Genomic DNA, 21,285 nt, shown 5'->3' with positions numbered 1-21,285 from the left:
AGATATAAGGAGTGCTGTATGGAATTCTTGAAGCTGTCACTGGTTCAGACTCAGGGTTTTCCATGAGTAGAGACAAAACAAACAGAAAATTGCTATTACTCTGCTTGAGGTGTAAACAGACCACAGCATACCTGGGCACAAATACTCTGTGATCATGCCTATTTGTTACCATAGACTTCAGCATCATCAGTTACTTGTTTATAGTTATCAAGCATTCCTTTAGTAGCCCCTACATTCAAATTGATCATATTAAAAAATGCCAAGCTTACAAAACAAAAAAACTTGTTCAAATCTTCCTCATTCATAAAACAAGCTCCATTCAGCAAGCAAGTGAATATCCATCCGTTCTTCCCCAAACGAAGCAGTGGAATTTTAAAGCAATGTTCCACAGCTATGGGCTTGATATGGTTCCATGCTTGATGAAGCATGTAAATGACATCAAGCAGGTGTGACTAACAGCCTCAGCAGTGCTTGCTTTGGTTCTCTCTCATCCAGGCTGTACACGCTTTTCAACTACTATATTGAAACTGAGGTCTGGATTCCAGAAGGACATTTCCAGTTGATCTAAAAATCACGTCTACATGACACCGTGACCTGCTGTGACTCTCGCTTAGTCTGAGCTTATAGAAAGGTCATTAAATCCCTTGTAAGGTCAAGCCCGAAACACCCCCAACACCCAGGGTAATCTAGACTGTCCTATCTTAACGTTGCTTCAGAACCTCTAATGGAGAAGCATTTTTACTGATGCAGATGTTTTATTTGTGCTCTCTAAAAATCTTCTTTCTTATCTGCTGCCTTCACCTTCAAAATCATATACATCTCGAGAAGCTAATCTTCCCTATGAAAGTACCAACATTTGAATTACTACATTTCCTATTACTCTGCATTGATTCTTCAGTAGTTTGCTTTACATGGAATTTTACATGAAAACATACTACTTCTAGGAGAAATTACTGCTAAAGTCTAGCTGCAAATCAGTCATCTCAAAACAACAGATGCTAATCCTTTACCTCAAATTACCAGAATTTTCACATCAACACAATTTAACAGCAGGACAGCTCTTCTTTAGGGTCCATGTAATCCTACTGTTACAATTATGCCCCGAGTTTATCAAAGAACTGGTCTGAAAAACAGTATATCTGCCTGCCTTGAGAGAGTCTGAAACTGTGGTAGTTTCCTGTACAATCCCAACAGCGAACTGAAAGGGCACCCTCAGTTCCCCTTGGTCACTTCTGGCAATTTATTCTTTGCCAGTATAACTGTAACCTAAGAGGAAAGAAGCCAGAAGCCAAGCAGTTGCCCTGTCCAAAATGTGGCTGTAATACCAAGTCCCCACTTTTATTGCGTGCTTTCACTGAAAAGCTACCCTCTGCTCTAGACATACAGATCAGTGTGAGGTGATCAAATTCTAAGTAGTCGGACTGAAATGCACTAAGTAGATGAGTTAACTATCAAATAGACTTGACTTATATAGAAATTTATATGACAGCAGCAACAGTGCCCCAGAATAGTACTTGTAATAATTAAGAACAGTTAATTTTAAATAATAGCATCTTTAGTGATTTTGTTTTAAATTAATAGCATAAGAGGCAGAATTGGGAAAGACGTCTTTCTAGGGAGTCACATAATTCCACTCTTATCCTACTGGACTGTCTATAACCACCCTATGTGAAATGTTTCTGTGAAAAAATGCTCTTTTAAAAAAGGGCAAGAGAACATTCATTACAGAAAGAACTCCTGTTTTAAAGAACTTTTCAGAAGAAGGCTTTTTCTCGCTTTCTGAAAAGATCTTGATAAATTAATTTTTTAACTACTAAAAGTATTTAAGCATAATGAATCTTTAAAGATTCCAGTCACATAGAATCTACAGCTAATGAAAGCATTCAAAGTTTATCCTGGAAAATTCTCAGAAAATCACAGCGCAAAGGACAAATATATACCTATGAAAACTGGAATATTTTAATATTCACACATTTCTGTGGCAAACACCTCTAAAGCATGCAGAGAGAAAAAATCTTACCTACTGTAGCTACACATTATTCTATTTTTAACTGAGTTTTACTTTAGGTTTACATAAATTGCTAATGTCCCAAAACCCACAAAAAATCCTGGAAGACATGAAAATAAACAATGCCTCTAGGAAATGGTGTTTCTTACTGCAGACATTCTTATGAATTATATCATGGTCTCTTACAACACAGTGTAGTTAAAATACACCCAATTAAATAAACACTGGAAAAAAAGTCAAGTCAGATATGAGATGAATGTGTACATGTGTACATCAGCTCATTCCTCTTCCTTCTCATCTTCTCATAAAACTGTTTCCAGTAAAGAGAACCATGTTTTCAGCACAGTCACCTAGCGTAGTATGCCTAAAAGTATAACCTTTGTGACCAAAGGATGTTTTAGAATGCCATATAATCTCTACTTGAGGTTACAAAGGTTTCAAAGGAAAGTTTTGAGGTTTTTAAAGCAAAAGCTTTTAGCTATTTCTGCAATTTCATTTTTCAAACTATATATAATATAAGGGAATGAAGATAATTTTGTAATTATCTAAATATATATTAATCTTCCCTCAAAGGCTTTATCCTCAAACCAATTATGCTCTAATAGATCAAACAGAATTCATTACATAAAAAGACTGTTTATATATTGGGTAAGAACCTGTTTTCCTTTATTTAAAACACAGGATCACAAATACATTTAAAACCCACCACAAACATTTTCAGATGCAGTTAACACAAAATGAAAGGAGTAGATGCACCTACCTAACACAAGCGTACCTTTTTGTTTCACCAGCAAAGCAGATGTTTCGCTAATATCCATTGCTTTAGGTGAAAATCCACTTCCAACTCTGTTCTACATAACTTAGTCTAGCACCTATGATTTTGAAGATACTCCAGACTGAATGGGAGAATTGATAGGACCAAAGTGTACTGAAAACTTTTAGTGAATTTAATTTGTCATAGTTAATCATAGTGACAGGACAAGAAGAAACAGTCTCTAACTGCATTAGGGGAGATTCCAGCTGGACATCAGGAAGAACATCATGGAAGAGGCTGTTAAGCGTTGAAATGGGCTGCCCAGGGAAGCGGTAGTCATCATCCCTGGAAGCGTTCAACGAACGACTGGATCTGACATTTATTGCCATGGTCTAGTTGGCAAGGTTATTCTGGTAAAGCTTGAGATCAGTGATCTTGTAGGCGTTTTCCAACCTAAACAATGCTGTGATTTTGTAATCTTGCAAACCACTTAAAATGTATGTGCTTAAAACAGGCAGTTCTCACATGCTGTATATACAAAGGCGCTGTGATGGCAACATTACTGAATGCAAAGGTCTTCTACAAACACCCATTAGATTCTTGCAGTGTATTCTGCACTGACAGAAGTCTACTCAGTGTCATGCCATTCCTAGCACTCTCCTTGTCTCTTCCCCACCTTTTTCTTCTATCAAAGCATCCGGAAAAGGCTGAACTATCTCCTCAATGTCATTCTCATTTTCTAAGTGAGGCTGCAATTTATTAACCTAAATCTATCCACTTAAAACCAAACTCAAAATCTACAGGACAAACAGAATCCCTCTTTGTTTACTGTCTCACTTTTTATAAGTTATATAGAGAAATATCTGCTAATTTATTTTGCCCATTTAGTATGAGAGCTGTTTACATGCTATATATCCTTCAGTAAAGTAAGAGACAAAAAGCTCTGGCAGCTCTACTGCTGCCAAACATCACTCCTCCAGTTAGTGGAGACTGAGCTAGACAGCAGGCATAAAAAACCCCAAATCCACCCCTCCTTAGCCTCTCCAAGTTCAGCTGAAACAGCTATGCCGATAGGTGGAAAAGCATAACTTATTTTTGTTTTCCTTTCCCATCCCTATAACTACAATGAAAACTCGTAAACTAACAAAATCATCTTAGGAAATTATGTCAATAGATCAAGCTTTGTTTGCCATTGAAAATACTACACTATATAGAAACGTCTGTACAGAAGTATAAGCTTTCAATGAAAGAGTAAATAATGTTTACCTTATCAAACAACTGTTTATGGAACACTGGTATGAAAAAGAGTTATCTAGGAAAAACCTCTAGGGAGTTACACAATTCAGGACCATGCAGTTCCATACATCGCACTGCAGCTTCTTTAACACAGCATGTGGTTTCCCAGTGGATGTCCCAACTGCAGCTACAATGAGAACCCTGGGTTCCCAAACCATGAGCAAGTCACAGTTTTCCTGAAGTGAGAGACACATCTGCTCCAGTGTGCTTTAACACAGTAACTTCCTTACCCAAGGACTGATGCAGTTACCTCTAGCTAATGCATCTGGCTGTCTGATTCCACAGCTCAAGTGACCAGGTAGTTTGTCCTTGCAGCAGAGTTAAATGAACACTGGAGAAGTGGAACAGAGCAAAGCTTAAATTCACACCTGTAGATCCACAGAGAGATACCTTTGCTGTAACATCAACCAATTCCAATCCTCATATAAGAGACCTCAGAATCAGACAGCACCAACATGAAAACTGCTGCTGGCAGTGCCAGATCCCACAACATAATTATATCTCCCATCAGCCAAAAGAATGCATAGAGATATTCATTCAAGGTTAGCCATAATTTTCATTCCTGGTTCAAGGTATACAAGGGCACATACATGTGTTTGCTCTGAGAATAATCCTCCATGAGGAGAACTATAGAAATAGTCTGTTTGTCACTGGCTTTGGGTTTAATTTGAAAACATTTATTCTGTATTTAGGCACAATGAAGAGGCAGAATTTGGCCCCTATTTACAAAAAGCATAATGAAGTAAAAACTATTGCATCACAAAAACAATTAAAAAATCCAACTTTTTAATTAGAGATTAAAATCAAATACATTTAGCAGCCTACACACCCACCTAATTATTTCTGAGTAATCTTATCAAACCATCATCTTACATTTTTCTTGCAAATGTTAAGTTTCTACAGTACCATATATAAACAATGCAAGTAGTAGCACATGTCCCAAGCATTCTTTTGAAGTAAAGAACATTTATTGAATTCATGCTAATCAGGAACGTGCTAATTTACAACAACTTCTAACATTACATCACAATGGCTGTAGATATCACTGAAAATGAGCAGAGGTTATAGTACCCAGTTGTTTCTTTCTACAGCTTGGAGAACAGAAAGTGATTCTACAGCAAACATCAATAAGCCTGCACAGATAGCATCAGCTTTCTGCAATCAGATTGGCAGCATTATTTACAATTTTAAACAGCAGATAAAAAAAGATGTAAGGAAAACACAGACTGTGACGCATTCTATGTACTAATAAGTTATTTTTCTTCTAGTGCTCCAGATATCCTGAGAAAGCCATTATTAGTTTTGCTAAGCTCACCTGGACTATTTAAAAGCAAACAAACTAAAATAAAACATAAAATAAACTTATTTTGTATTTTATTACATGTAGTTTGTGGTGCTCCCTATTAAAAAATACTTCATGAAATATAAAAACTGCAGTCCCATGGAGCTGTAGATGCCCAGCACTGAAGTAGCAACCTTCACTTTTGGATTTAGTAATACTTTTGCTTCTACATTAACTTACCCTCCCTGAATCAGAGGAAACGGAGCTCTTAAGCAGGATTTATGATTATCTGTTTTCTAAAAATATGTATAACAGTTACATTTTATTTATTAATATAGGTAATTCCTATGTAATATGATCAAACAGAATTTAACTCTATCCACAACTCTCAAAGTTAAGTATCTTATGACCTCATGAGAGACTCATGTCTTTAAGAAAACACACTTAACTACAGATAAAAGACAAAGAATGAGAATTATGCAAGAAAGGAAAACAAATTTTTTGCATGGTTCTTTCCACAATGGGAATTCAGCAATGCCTAGTTACTCACAGTTACTTAAATCAAATTAGCTTGCCATTCTGCAAGTGGAAAGCTGTAAGAAAATATGCTTAGAATACCACAAATATCTTTTAAAATCAGCCATTAACACATTTTTGAAATGCAAAGTCTTGTCAGCTAAATAAAAACAACTAGTTACTACATAAACTACTGAATTTCTAGTTACCCAGTAAGCCTCACAATGCCAAATCATATCCTGACTGGAAAAAAAAGTCTAAAAAAATACTCAAATCTTGTAACTATTTGAAGAATTTAAGTATAATTTTCCAAACATTTACATTCAAGGGAAAATAGTATCGCCAACATCATATGCGACATGCCGGAAAAAATGAGTCAGCTTGATATTTCAGGTCTTTATAATGACCAAAATAGCCACTACTTTCTCTATGCCATTAGGACTTTCAGCCAGTGCTGAATATTAATTTTGACAAAGTATTACCAGAAAATTCCACAAAATAGCCAGATGATTCATACATTATCAAACCTGAAAAATGCAGGACCATTGGCAGATACTGTATCAGGAAACCATTATATAAGATTTTTAAATCGGTCTCAAATCAAGAGAGTAAGAAAAAAGTTCAGGGCAAACATACTTCTATATTCAGAAATTGAAGATTTAAAATACACCCCCCAAGTTTACTTTCCATTTTGTAGTTCAGAAATTAAGACTGATCGGATATTTCATGGAAATATGTGTGTGGTGACACACCAAACTATTCCGTGAGAGTTTTCCCACATGCACACTTTTTGAGTTTTCAGAAAATTTATGAACATACTTTTAGAAAGAGTTTTTCTACATATCAGTGATTGGAACATGTATGAATAAGTAAGCCCTTTCTAATTAGTATCCAATTATATAGGAAAATAAAATAATGGCTGCAACCACTTTGGAAACAGAAATCTAAATATACTTCCTTGTAAATAACATATGAAAAATCACTTGAGACTAATACTGGTATCATCTATTACAGAGGAAAATATACTGAAATGTTATGTCCAACATTAAAGCAACACACTGGAGATCCAGCTGGGCACAGATTTCAATGATGTTGATTTTTCAGTTTCCTATACCTACAAGGTCTGCAAAATTTTTTTTAGAATGCAACAGCAATCGGTTCCTGCTTTACAGCAGTGGATTTTTGGGTCTTAGGTGAGGGATGTGCAAAAAAAATAAATATGGAAAATGTTTGCAATGAACATAATTAGGAGGCTATACTCCTTTAATTCACAACAGCGGTACCTGATCTAAGGAGAGGTAAAAGAAGGCAAATCAAGACAGACAGATTCATAAAGAGTGACCATGCCCAGCTTTAGGCTAAGACCACATTTCTAAAACTCTGGATTATCCTGGAGGGAACAGAATTCTCTCCAAGGCTGAATCAGGAACACAAAATGCTACACCTGGGATTAGAAGACAGTAACACTTTTCCCTATCTCAGTGGCAAGGCAGAAAGTAGAACAATCCTATCCAGTGAAGTAGTATCTTGTTTACATAGGAATTCTGCAAGCAAAACTATTTGCACAGCAAATCTAAAGATGTAAACAAAAATAATAATGAAAATTAAGTTCTGAATGAAGAAATACCTTTTGACTAAGTATTTTTTATAGTAACATGAAATACAATTTAAGTACTTTATAGAATACCATACATAACTTTTTTCACATCATCAAACATCAAAAAATTTGGTAGTGCCAAACTGTTAAAAACTACAGTACTTTAACATGTAAGCCTGCATATGACCCATCCTCTCTGGTTTTAATACCAGTTGCAGCTAAAATCACTACTGACTATGCTCATAAGGCATCTCCAATAAGCCAAAACCTAGACAAAAGCAGCAAGTGCTAAGTTTTCATAATCTTAAAAGGAAGGTGATTAAGGTCTGAATATTCAAGGACATGAAATTCCTCTCCATAGCCTTTTCTAAAAGGAACCACCCACTTTATGCATTATGAATTATATTTGTGTTTCTTCAAAATTGATTTCATTACCAACTGCTAAGAACATTTGCTTCTTCAAAAGGACCAAACAACTGAAAAATCACAGAAAATTATCTAGTAACACTCTTGAGTCTGGAAGTCTCAAAGCATATGTTTAAATAGCCTTATTCAGTAAACCTTCCTAGATGGTTTTTGCACATCTGCACTTACATGCCAATTATTAATTCAAGAACTGGTGATACAGACAATCCTGGACACACCTTGTTCTCTTTGAGTGATTCCTGGAACTTACTTCGAAAACTGTTTTGGTAAGAAAAGCTGATTTGCAGGAAGAGTCTTAGTTGAAACCACAGTTTTAACTGCTGAAGATCCTTTATGTGTCTGAGTAGCAAACAAAGATGGAAGTTTCCTTTATGTTCAGTACCAGAAGTAAAACAAATTTCCAATGAAGTACTGTTATCAAGGTACACATAATATGGTATATTATAGATGTGCATTAGGTGGGCATTACACTCCAAATCTTGTAAATAACAGTAGAATAATTATATTTCTTCTCGTCTTGTTGCTGTTTTTTATGCAGAAGTAGCCAAATCTGAAGCAAATATAATTTGGCAGAACACGCATTATATTAGATTGAACTGCTGGACACAAAAGGTGAAAAGTTGTCACTAATTAATCAACATATATATATTCCAGAACTTGTGTATAAATTATTTTGAAAAGGAAAAATTCCAAGAACATGCTTGGAGTCTTTATAGGAAAGAAACACCACCTTGGTTTTAGCTAGGACCTGGCTCACAACAGAAGTTCTTTGATTAGCAACACGCATAACTCTGTTACAACATTCTCCCGAACAAGTGGAAGAGGTGAGATACCTCATGGGTACCACCTCTGTATTGAGACAGTCACAAAAAAAAAAAAACAAACACTTTAAGGACAGGATCACCCCTTTTTACTACAGAGGTGAACTCTGCTTAAATATGACTATCCATTAATGAAAACCCAAAGATGGAAGGAATAGGAAAATTAACATATTCAAGGTCTTCATCTGAAAATACAACACCTCAAAAAGTGAATCTTATTATGCTCTGCATGAGCATAGTGATAACCAGAAGTTTGGCAAATGAATTCTCATGACATTTCATATTGCTACTAGGAAATTTGTCACACCAAAAGATGCTCAACCCATATTTTGAAAGAAGCTCCAATTTTCTGTATTTTATTATTTGGTATACCAGGTGCAGCGGTCTGCTTCCTTTGACCAGTCAGGCCTGAAAGGATTCCAGAAAGACTTGTATCAACATATGTCACGGCAACACCCTTCAGCTAATCTGCAAAAAAACCCAATCAATGAGGCACCAGAAGCTCTAGCATAGATAGCTGTAGTAGAGACAAAAAAAATAGGAAAGGGGGATGTGCTATCTAGAATCATATGGTGATGCAGTCTGCTGGAATCAATCTTTAGATGAGATGCAGAGTATCGTATATTTTCTGTTACACAGCGGCGTAAGAGCCTTCTGCAAAGTGACTGTCCAGCAAGCCAAAACAAAGCCCAGGGTCAAGTGAGAAGGGAAGACACTAACAAGAGCTTTTTTGAATTTGCCTGTTTGTCACTTCAATTTTTATTCTTTGCCTGAGGAAGAAACTGGAGAAACTGAGCCTTAATTGTGAGAAGAAAACATGAGAAAGGAACCTCCACAATCTCTTCCTTCACTGCATGCCATAAGGTTGCAGAAAGCACCCAAATACAAGTTTGCAGAAGCAGAGTTTTAAGAGATTCTAGTGCTTCATATGAGGCCAACAAACAATGAGTCACTGCTCCTTACAACCTCCAGTGAACAAGAAAGCAAGCTAGCGATGAGCACACAGACTCCAGTGAAACTCTCATTTCATCTGGATCAAGGCAGCACATTGAGGCCAGATCTGTATATAATGACAAACTACTGTGTGACAACAGCAATGTCTGAGTTATAACCCCAAAGAAGCCCTCACTTCTCTGTATCTGCCTTCTGCTTTCGTAATGCTCTTCCAAGCCACCATCTTCTATCATTAGTTTTTACAGGACCAACATGATCCATATCAAACTACAATGACCAAACTGCATCAGTACCACAACCTACTACAGAGCATAGTACAGACCACATACACCCAAGTTAACTTTAAAGGTGTTATATTAATAGAATTAATCATGTCAGGAAAGTTTGCTCTCACCAAAATTGGTGCTTCAGGAACGAGAGTAACAAGGTGCATATGAATCCATGGAAGTTTAATTTCTTCACACATAAAAATCCATCAGCAAAATTAGCAAAGACTTTTTAAGCAGCTGAAAAAGTATGCATGGTATCAGAATGGGATGGATAATGTATGTTTAAAACATAGATCCTTTTTATTTTTTGATGCACTTAGGTTTTGCTAACTTGTCAAAATCAGTGATGAAGTCAAAGTACTTTGGTCTCCTCTGGGAGATGTCTCCCTCCTGTGCACCGTGGCTGCTACCAGGAACAGAAGGATTGGAGCAACACAAGCAGGGATCAATTTCCTCATTTTATTCACTCATGTTTATTGCTGTACAGACAGCATCTTTGCTGATGTGGGTCTTCTGTTGGATGAGAGAAGTGATACTTTATGGCACAGTCCTTAGCAGAAGGACTGTTTCCCCCTCTGTGACCAGCTGAAATTCCAATCAAGCATGTTGTCTCATGACTCAGTAGCTCAAATTTACAGACAAGCTCAGAGTGAAAACAGTTAACAGGACCTCTCTACTTAGGAATTAATTAGATTTAGTTGTTTTAGGATCCACATAACTGAGAAAGTAAGGGCACACTTAGGCCAAATCACTTTTGGCAGAGACTTTCCACAGTACTACGTCACACCCTGATTTTGCAATCTATATCCACTGCTGCCAAACAGAGAGTAATGCTTCATTTAATCCACACCCTTGTATAATTTGGCTGAGAGTACTTCCTTTAGCCTGAAGGCTCAGCAGTAATTACCCTAACATACACCAATTTCAAGTAAATATAAATGGTGTTCTTTAGATAAAGTTTTTGGAATCTTCAAAGATTGCTGTTATTGTGCTCTGTATTTAGTGTAATTTTTAGAGAAATATTTTAATTAACTTACCTAGAAGAAACATGAAAAAGAACGTATAATAAAGGAACACGTGTATCTTTGATCTCAGTATAAACAATTCTAGCAAGTTTAACTAAAAATACAAACTCTTCTGACATTTATAACATCTTATCAATCAGATAGAAGAAACTGGATAAGCAACCTTTTACAATAGAAGAACTAGATTGTCATTAATGTTAATGGTTATGTCTCTGTGTCTTTACTATTCTGTTGGAACACATTTGTGGTTAGATGAATCTATTTAAACAACTTATGTTTTCAAATTAAAAATAATTTTTACTATTCATTTGTAAATGTAAACAACCAGGTTGTCTCCCTTAAAACAAGGTCCTGTATTTGTGCCTTGAGCCAGAATTCTGACATTGTCCAGTGATGGGGCAGTACAGCAGGGTTACAGAGCTCTGAGAAGTTCCTTCCCCTGCAGAATGGTCTGAGCTTCCTGTAAGTCATGATGAAGGCACAAAGATCAGGTGTGTCCCGATACTCTTAATTTTTATTTACTGCCTAAGTCAGCTGTAAGCTGGAACATCATGAGCCCTTGTAATCTATTTGCACTGAAGAAACCGAGTCACAGCTACTTCAAAATGTAAATGGTATAGCCAAATAGGTTATAAAAGGAGGTATAAAAAATAACAAAAAACATCTTATGATAGATGTTCCTATTGTTTTAAAAGAAAACTAACTTTGAGAAAAATATCTGTAAGCTGTATTTTTCAGTTCTTCAGTTGTGTTATAAGCAAATAATAATAACAAAAAAAAAGTTTTCTTTCTTTCTTTCTTTCTCCTTCCCTTCTCTTACACATTTCCCTTAAGTCAAAGTGAGAGAAATGAATATCTTAAAATGAATGATCATTTTCCCCAGGGGAGTTCCCATTCAAATTAACAGACATAAATATAAAGTACTTTAGACTTAATGCTATTTTGCTTATGGTAAAAATACTTACAGAAAACATAAGTGTAATTACGTCAGTTGACACTTGCTGAGAGCTGATCTGTGGTGTGGAGCTGGTGATTTCTTTCTACTAAGTTCTCCTACCAACTTTTGAAAAATAAAGTGAAAATCTGCTAACTGGATATAAACCTTAATTAATTATAATAAATTCTCAGTGGCTATGCAGTAATCCTTAGTTAAAACAAAGGCTTGTAATGACTGTAAAGGTATCTTTAACTTTGGTTAATAGGAGGAAAAAAAATCCCACAATAAAATAATATACTCAAAAACCAAGAGAATAAATTAATTCAAATTTACTCATTTAAAAAGTGCTAGTGTTCTGCATTATTGTTACCCAGACCAAGTGGTGTTGAGGATGTTTAAGTAATTCAATTTCCAAAAGAAAGAAAACATATATATTTGATCCAGCCACAGAGTTAAAATCAATTACATCCTAAAAATTGCAGAAAACGTGAGAACTCTGCAAATTTGCAATAAGTTATTTTGTGTAATAACAGAAAGAAACTCATGCTTCTACATTTAGGAATGTAGAAGAAAATACTAAGCAAAATTTTTAATTTTTTGCCATCAGTGTCCCACTAGAATAATGAAATGAAAAGGATAACATTTAAAAAAAACCAAAAAATATCCCCATAAAGATATTAGAACAATTCTCTTGAAAGTTTTTTAAAGTTTCAATTGCTGAAAAGTATGTCAGGCAGAATTAGTTCTTCAGATATGTGACAGAGCAGGAAGAGAGCAAACTGCATAAGAACATAGAAAAATAACTGAAAAGTGACAAAGAAGTACTAGGCACTTAATTCTTTCATCTAGATGCACATTCCCCCTTTTCAAGCACATGACATAATCTACTAGCAGCAGATTGTAGCTTGCAGGAAGCTAACCACTCTGCAAGCATTTATTCTCATGTATCACTTCCTGTCTTGGCAGCACCTCTACAGGACAAACTAAGTGTTCTGCATTTTTGTCCAGTTCCAGACTTAATGGGTTACAGACTGCTAATCAAAACATATTTCGGCCACTGGACTGCCTCTTCACATTGAGGCCATTGAGGACTTGCATTTCTCCCTCTGAGAAGGAGGGAGTAGGAGCAGTAAGAATAAATAGAAAAGATAAACAGAGCAGGCAACCAATACAAAGACTACAAAACCATTTTGCACAGGCCTCATAACATCACTTCATTATATTCTCAATCAGTAACACAAAAAAAAGGCCAGCAGACTCACCAATGCTAATGAAATTGAGAAACTTTGTGAAATTATTATACATTACCTACTTCCCTTTTTTAAGTTTTGTCATAAATAAAATGAAGTAAAATTAGTTTCCTATCATTAGCTATTCCTCCTAGCAGATTATACTACACTCAAACCACTTGCAACTAATAGTGTGGGTTCTGAACCACTTTTAGGTGTGTATTTGGTTCTCTTCACCATAGTATGCTCCTGGCCCAATTTTAAGAAGATGTGGGGATAAAAAGAAAAATGTCAATGGGACTTAGGCATTATGGCAAATTGCTACACCATTTCCATAGCTCTGATCTGTGCAGCCCTGGAGGCTTAATTGCTTTCATCATCACAGCAAATCTAAATGAAGCTGCTGGGTGAGCTAATGAGGTAGCATACATTACAATTCAATAGGGAACAGATATACCAAGATTCTTTCAAAACAAAATTGAGTTATTTTCTTATGTTTATATTCTCGGCAAGAAGTCTTTTACACACACTCAAGATATTTCTCTTAAAAAGTAAATAGCAAGATATTTCACTCCCATGTTAAAATTTGATGTGTTAAAATACAGTATTAACACAAATATGCTAGGATTAAAAAAAAAAGTATGTGTTCGGTGATCTATGTGACATTCCATTTGTTGGCATGGATTGGATCCCTGTAACAGATTTCACCAATGGGCACTCCCACTGACACTCCCTTTGAATAAAAATGTTCACCCCCAAGGTCAAAACTACACATTTTCAACACAGTAGCACAGGGAAGATGACAATGCTGCCACCTGTCCCATGTGCCTTCTTTTAATCATCTTATGTCATTCAATCATTTCTTTCAAGAGTTACTACAAATACGGTATTTCATCTTATACTTGGACTGTGTAGTACACATACACTCACCCTTCAATTAATATATATTCTGTTGTGTTTTTTAGTATCTCTTTGGAATATCTTGTTGATGATTATTCTCAAATTAGAAAAAGATAAGCTGTTAGAATTATGAAATTGAATTCAATTGTTCATTTGATACATTTTCATTTACAGTTTGTCTAAGTTTTCTATCCCCTAAAAAGAGACAAAAAGAATGAGGCCACACTGAACAAGCTTTCTGCAGATATTCTTCCTTGAGTGGCACAAATTATGTGAAAGGCATAAATATACCCGCCAAAAAACATAAACAAGCCCATCCAATTCCTCCAGGGCTGTTGCAGTACCGAAGGATGGATGCTACAGAGTTCGGGAGAAAGTATGAAATACTGGGGGGGGTGGGGGGCTGGAAATCAATGATTTAACAAACATATGAGACTGCAACTTTTGCCATGTGTTTCTGCAGCATCTCTGCACAATGTGAATTTTGCTACTTGGTGTACCTCCTTTTTCTGATTCTAAAAAAAAATCCCAAGAATAAAAATGGTATTTTAAGAACATTTAACTGATATCTTTGATGTAGAAATCTATTTCACCATCTGCTTGAGACCTAAAGAAGAAGTTTTAAATAGCAGACTAAATGTAACAGAGGACTTAAATATGAAGTCAGTTTTGTTAATCTTTAGACAGCAATAAAGAGTGCTTTGAAGCTTTCCCTTTATATAGGTGGAAAACACCTTTGACTGTCAGTTGTGTTAATGGAGAGAAAATTTCCAATTATTCTCAACCCTGCCAAAATGTTGTGTTTTCTGTTTCTGAGATTTTCTTTAAAGATACAAGAACCATCACGTTTCTAGCACATATGTAATTAATTTTTAAGAGCAAGTTTAATTAACTGGTTTTATTGAAGTCCAACTTTCAGTGAACAGATCTGTGTAGTATTTATAGCCGAGCTTCAATCTCCCACATAATTAACAATTAGGGTCACTGTTAATTACGATGACTTGAAACCTAAAACTTATTTTAGAAAGCACGTCCTGAACATAGTGGTAGTTACTGAACAATCACTGTTGAATAAAGCCCAAAGATGCCGGATATTTCTTTCATGGCATGCCACAGACTGGCAAAACAGTGTCTCATAGGAAGGTGATTTCACTGTCCAAAGATGCTCACAGTCTTAAGGAGGAAAGGCAAACAAAACCAGAGGCGATTTTAATGTCTGTCAGATAGAATGAGAAATTGAAAATCTGGAGCTTTTGCTATTTCCCTATTTGTTTAAAAAATAACAACTAGGAAATGGGTCATCCTGGAAGAAGTTATGAAAGAGGAGTGTATGAGAAGAAAGAGACAGGAATGTTTAAAACAAAGTCCTGGATAATGCTACAGTGCAGTGCTGCAGAACAGCACTATGGGCCAGGTATGATAAAACCATCACTAAGCAGGAGCATAGCCAGAGCTATACAGCACAGGCAAGGTAAAACCTCAGTTCTCACTATCAAAGACACATCTTAATCAAACTGTATTACCAAGAAAAAAAAATTGGATACGAAGAGGAAAAGAAGTTCAGCAACCTTAAATGTAACAAACCTTGAGGAACAGATTCCTTTCAGTACTGAACACCCATAAGAATTCATGAATCTAAATTACAGCTTTAAAACTCAAAGAGGATGACTTTCTCTAAAGACAAACATCTAGCAAACTTTTCAAATTATTGAAACAGCTAGGAGCGCAGCTACAACTATATTGAAGCAGACACAAAAATTATCCCGATGTGGTAAAATGAGTCAGACTCTTGATGAAAAATTTCAGCTAATAGGCTATCATGACAGACAGCAAGAAAACCTAAGTTCCATGCCTTTCCCTCAAATTTAAAACAATCTTTGTGAGAGGATTGGAAGGCACACAACACACATCTTCATTAATTAATTATGCTAAATCTGAAAATCTGATTAAATGTCTCTGCTGAAGTGCTTTATACACAGTACATAAAAATAAGTGTATCCATGTTTTCTACCTGCTTTGTGGCACTTCTTTTGCTAATTACTGTTTGAAAAAAAAGTCATGTTTTTCTGTCTTGCTCTTGACAGAACTATCTCTTGAAGAGCATTGCATAGAATCAAAGGGAAAGCAGTAGATGTTGTTAACCTTGAATTTGGCAAGATTTCTACACTGTCCCCCATAACATTCTCACAAAAAAACAGCTCAGGTGTGCACTATGTAAAACAGACAGTGCAGCAGACTGGAAGTTGGCTGAGCTGGAGAGTTTAGAGTTTTGTAACTACTCACAAGAAATCTAACTGGAGACTTTAGACCAGTGGTGCACTCCACAGGTTGATATTGGAGTCCACACTTGAACTTCTCCATTAATGATCTGGATGATAGGACTGAGTACGCCCTCAAACAATTTGAAGATGATAAAAATCTGGGAGGAGAGGCTGATAAAGCAGAGGGACATGCTGCCATTCAGAGGTGCCTTGACAAGCCATGCAAATGGGCCAAAAAGAACCTCTTGAAGTTCAACAAGGGGAAATACCAAGTCCTGAACTAAGGGAGAAATAATCCCACACACCAATGCAGACTGAAATACACACAATACAATTTAAAGGTAATTAAAAATCCTTTCCTGTGAGAATAGTCAAATATTGTAATAGGTTGTCCAGAGATGTTTTGGAATCTCCATCCTTAGAGATACTCAAAACCCAAATGGACACAGTCCTGAGCTCTATACCAATCCACTTTAAGGAGGAAGGTTAGGCTCCATGGTCAATAATATCATGATCTTGTCTTTACTCATCTCACAAAAAGAATTTTCTGTCATTGAGGAAGATACTGAAGCTATCCGATGATTAAACAATTAATTACTTAATTTAGAGCAAACCGGTTGGAAACAAAGGCAGTCTTGCCTCAGCATCCATATGCTAACTGATCTTGAGGGAAGTGGGGAAACAGCAGAATAAACAGCAGAATAAATAGCAGAATAAGACTGGGGCTTCATTAAAGCCTACAAACCTGTGAAATTATGCACTTGAAGAAAAGCCAAAACACACGATATGTCAGGGTAAGAACCCATTTGTCAAAATGAACACATATTTAAAAGCCATAGCAGTGAAAATTACTTTTATTTGAAGTATTATATTACAAAGTCACATACAGCTAATTCTGCAAATGTATCTGGATATGAAAAGAATTACTGCTACTGCCCATATAGCACATAGATGGAAACACTGTTTTCCTACTGTTTCCTACTTCAGGCAAGACCGAGACAATTAAACTGTCTTTTAAAAAGAAAGGGCTGCATATATTCAGGCTACTACACTGCACATACTACAAGATATCAGCTCCCAACTTACCAAACTACTAGAGCATTCACATACACCAGTTATATGTTTAAATATATTGCTAACAGAGGTTTACGCCTCTAAATGGGAATTCTGTATTTTGCCCCAAGAAGCACTGAATACACAGCAAAAGGTGACAGAACTGAACTGCCAACATAACCTTCAGGAATATGCAACCACCTGTTGGATCTCTAGTACAGACAATTATTAAAAATTCAACATCCCAATTAACTTAAGTACAAAATGAAAATATATTTTGTATATAAAACCAACACAGAAAATAAAGGTTCTGTCCTTCCAGAACAATCAATAAATCAAGAGATGTGCTTAAGTACAGACTTTCTATTATTCAAAAGCAAAATATAACTGGCAGTTCGGCACTATGAACACGAGCACTTATCTTCACAGTTTATAACCAATGGGGAATGATGAAACAGATGAGTAAATGTTTTTCATGTTTCACTAAACACAAATCTACCACAGTAGAACAACTTGAAGGCCCAAAAAATGACAGAGAAGTAATTCACAATTTTAAAAGACTTTCTTACAGTAAAATTGATTTCAATTGTAGCCCACTAGTATTTTTATGGTTGTCTTCCCTTAAATATCTTCCTGTTCTCATGGCTTCTTCTTTACTGTATTTCCTTTTATACTATGCTTCCCTTGTATAAATGCTATGCTGTACCTGTGAATCATCTTGGAAGTACAGGCCAGTTTTGGAAACAAAACCACTGAGAGTGTTCATCAACAACTGTAACCTACACCTATGTTCGTTTGCTCATGCTATTTAGGAAGTCTCCATCAACACTTCTATCTGTGCTTCCACATAAAGTAAAATTCAAGAAAATAAAATTCCTTGGTTTGAGCAATACTAGCAATAGCTATGTAGAACAACTTAAAAGTATTTGTTAATGCTCTTTAAGGGGTTAGTCCACTTATTTTAAGTAGTCACACTATGTAAGCATATGTGTTCTGCCTCTGTAAGATTTACACACTGTGGAAATAACATGCATCTGTTGAGCAACAGAGGAATATTATTATGGCTCCAAGCTGTTTTGTTTAGGTAGAAAATAAAAATACTTAAGTTAATTGGTGTATGGCCATTTGCATTGTGAATTAGTGACTAAGAGTGATTCTGAGACCAGTGGTCAATGTTTTAGACCATGCTAAGGACTATTTCCCCAGCTGCTCAGAAAAAGTAATCATAACTTCATTTGCGAAAAAAATTGTCTGCCTTTAGGAGATAATTCTATATAATTATAGAGATTATTCCTATCTTTACTATCTACATTTTAAATCTCTATTACCTGTTTTTATATCATTATATATTCCACCCTCCCTCTGGAATTCTTTTTACTCTTCTCAAGGATACAAAATAAAAACACTTTGAAATTAAGGTGCCAATATTCTGTCTTATTTTACAGGTGCCCAGAAAAAAAGAAAATGGCATGAAATTATACATTTTATTATTAAATACTGTGATTAGAAATGAAACTTATATTATTAGCAAAGTAAGCATCACAAATGTACATGATTGCGTTGCTTAACTTTTTCTCAAAATCTTTCAATAAAAAATATCTTTAGAAAAAAAAAATCTAAAAATAGATTAAAAACAACTGCAAACAAACTATCAAGCACTATGGTTCTATAGTAGTATATATGCTTCTAAATTTATTCTTTTTGAGTGACCATGTTTAAGATACTTTAGTAAGCATTAAAATATTATCCAAATATTAAATTAAGAAAAGCTGGCAATGTCATCCTCTTACAGAACTAATAAATAGGTGTACAGCTTAAAGAAAAAAAAAAAAAGTATTACAAAGAAATATGCATCAGCATTGGACTGTATCACACTGCTCTTAATAAACAATATCACTTATAACAAAAGTGCGTTAGTCTCTGAAAGAGCTTCATAGTAAAATTTTAAAAGGCAGAAAACAAAATAATCCTCATAGAAGTTATCACCCTTTCCCTACAAAGAGTGAAGAAGTAAAGAAACTTACCACTTTCAGCAGTGAAAGAATACAGAGGATTCAGTGGAACACTCAGAGCACCTGGCAGTCTTAGCTTGGAGTGTGGTGACAGAGATGATGCTGGAAGCAAGAGATTTGAGTTTGCCTGTAATAGGAAGACAAATCAGAAAGTAAAGTGTAATTTCCTGGGTAACTTACTGATGCAATAGTTAGTACAGAAGTATTTGCTTACTGTAAATAACTATTAAATTCCAGGAAAAAAATAAAACTCAAGTTGATGATGACTAACAACTTCAATATTTATTTTTTCTTAATATTTGGAGATACAGACTTGGAAAAATTACTAGCACAGCTATAAACTGAATTGTGTGTTCATATGTGGACACTAACTCTCAAGCAGTGCAAACAGAATGAAACAGAATTGCTTGAACCATTCTGTTTATACATCTTCGTGTATAAAAGTAAGAAGACGTACATATGCTCATAAACTTATAAATGTAAAAGAATTTCTCATTTTTGAGTACTCAAACTACACTACATCCATGAAGAGATACTCATCATTATAGAAAAAAAAAACTCAAACCAATTCTAGTACAGAACTGATTCCTGCAAAGCAATAAACACCAAAATCCCAGGCACTTCCTACATGTAAATGATACATAATATAATTCCAGTCCTAATTTCCATAGCAACAAAGATAAAGTAGATAAAATCAGTTTTCCTATGGACTTTCTTGAGATACATATGACTATAACAAAGCAAAAGCCCTTCCCAAATTCTACTCTTGTCATATTATCCAGTACAGTCTATGAAAAAAGATTTAATGATCTTAAGTTTTTGGTTGATTCAATTGAGAATTTTACTCTTTGTTAAATATATTTTCACTGCCTTAATACACCAAAGCCAAAGCAGAAGAAAAATAGGACTTAAATAAAATATTTGTAGCTTTCTTCAAGCAAGATATTCATATGATAAAATTCTTGAGAGTTATTTACATAAGACAACATAATCCTTGATCCTTTCAAAAGTCAAGCCTATTTCATCATATAGAATAAAAGCATATGGTCACTTAATCCAACTAAAAGCTCCCAATCAGTGGAGCACTACCTTTGGCCTCAGTAAACTCAGATCAGAACCTTAAACTTCAGTTGTGGGCCAGAGATATTTTGTAAATTTTCCAACTACTGGCTTGTAACTTCTATTTGAAGAAAAGAGATAATCACTGATTTACTTCGGTTTAACTACATAAAAATTATATATTTTACATAACTATTATTTCTGTAATTAAATAAATATGATTCAATTCAATAATGAATATCTGGGCATTGGCAGGTCTACTGGACTGCAGGTAATACAGAACTAAAAATGCATGTTGAATACTTGACTGGGCCAGAGGGTATCTGCCACCATCTGCTCTTCACCACTACACCTGACCTTCATCTTAATGTGTCTGTTTTTCGTGCAGGAATATGGATTTAATTCTAATGAGGAAAGTTTATAGTAAAAACTATCTTTGACTAACAAGGAATCTTGCAGAAAAAGTGCAAAATTGTAATGACTATACTGCAAAGCTGGCAGAAAAAAAAGACAGAAAATCAGATTAGTCATTGAACATGATTTTTAAAAAGCATTAAATCTGCTAGATTTTACTGCAGTGTACAAATTTAAATGAATGCTAGTAAACACTAGCTGGGAATTGTTATCAGAATGGAGGCCTGTTTTTCTGAACAAGTGCAACAACAAAATCCATTTGTTTTTCCTACATTTACATATGCAATCAAGTAAGCTTCATTAATATAAAGTTTTCTCTGATATAAAAAAATGGTGGAAAGCCATGAGCTTACAAATTTACTCAAACACAGAAAAAAAATAATCTGTTCTGCAAATGTTTTGAGCTTAGCTTCCCAGCTTCTCCTGTAAACTCTAGGGAAAGCCTTTCTCCCCAGATAAACGAGATCTCCCC

At 35.3% G+C, this 21,285-nt stretch overlaps 1 protein-coding gene across 6 annotated transcripts in view; it reads right to left on the bottom strand.

The window, feature by feature from the left end:
• AHI1 (Abelson helper integration site 1) overlaps nucleotides 1-21,285 on the bottom strand; it is a 90,562-nt gene that overhangs the window by 26,536 nt on the left and 42,741 nt on the right. For all 6 annotated transcript variants that reach the window (XM_014248345.2, XM_005518378.3, XM_088053626.1 and 3 more), the window contains one exon: nucleotides 19,353-19,467. In XM_014248345.2, the coding sequence (XP_014103820.2) occupies nucleotides 19,353-19,467 (115 nt within the window). The remainder of the gene's footprint in view (nucleotides 1-19,352; nucleotides 19,468-21,285) is intronic.

This window comes from Pseudopodoces humilis, chromosome 3 (genome assembly GCF_049639895.1).
Source record: "Pseudopodoces humilis isolate 2021_Gansu_Grassland_sample_001 chromosome 3, ASM4963989v1, whole genome shotgun sequence".
NCBI classification, from domain to species: domain Eukaryota; kingdom Metazoa; phylum Chordata; class Aves; order Passeriformes; family Paridae; genus Pseudopodoces; species Pseudopodoces humilis.
The sequence above is the reverse complement of the archived record's forward strand: the minus strand, read 5'-3'. Positions and strand labels throughout refer to the sequence as shown.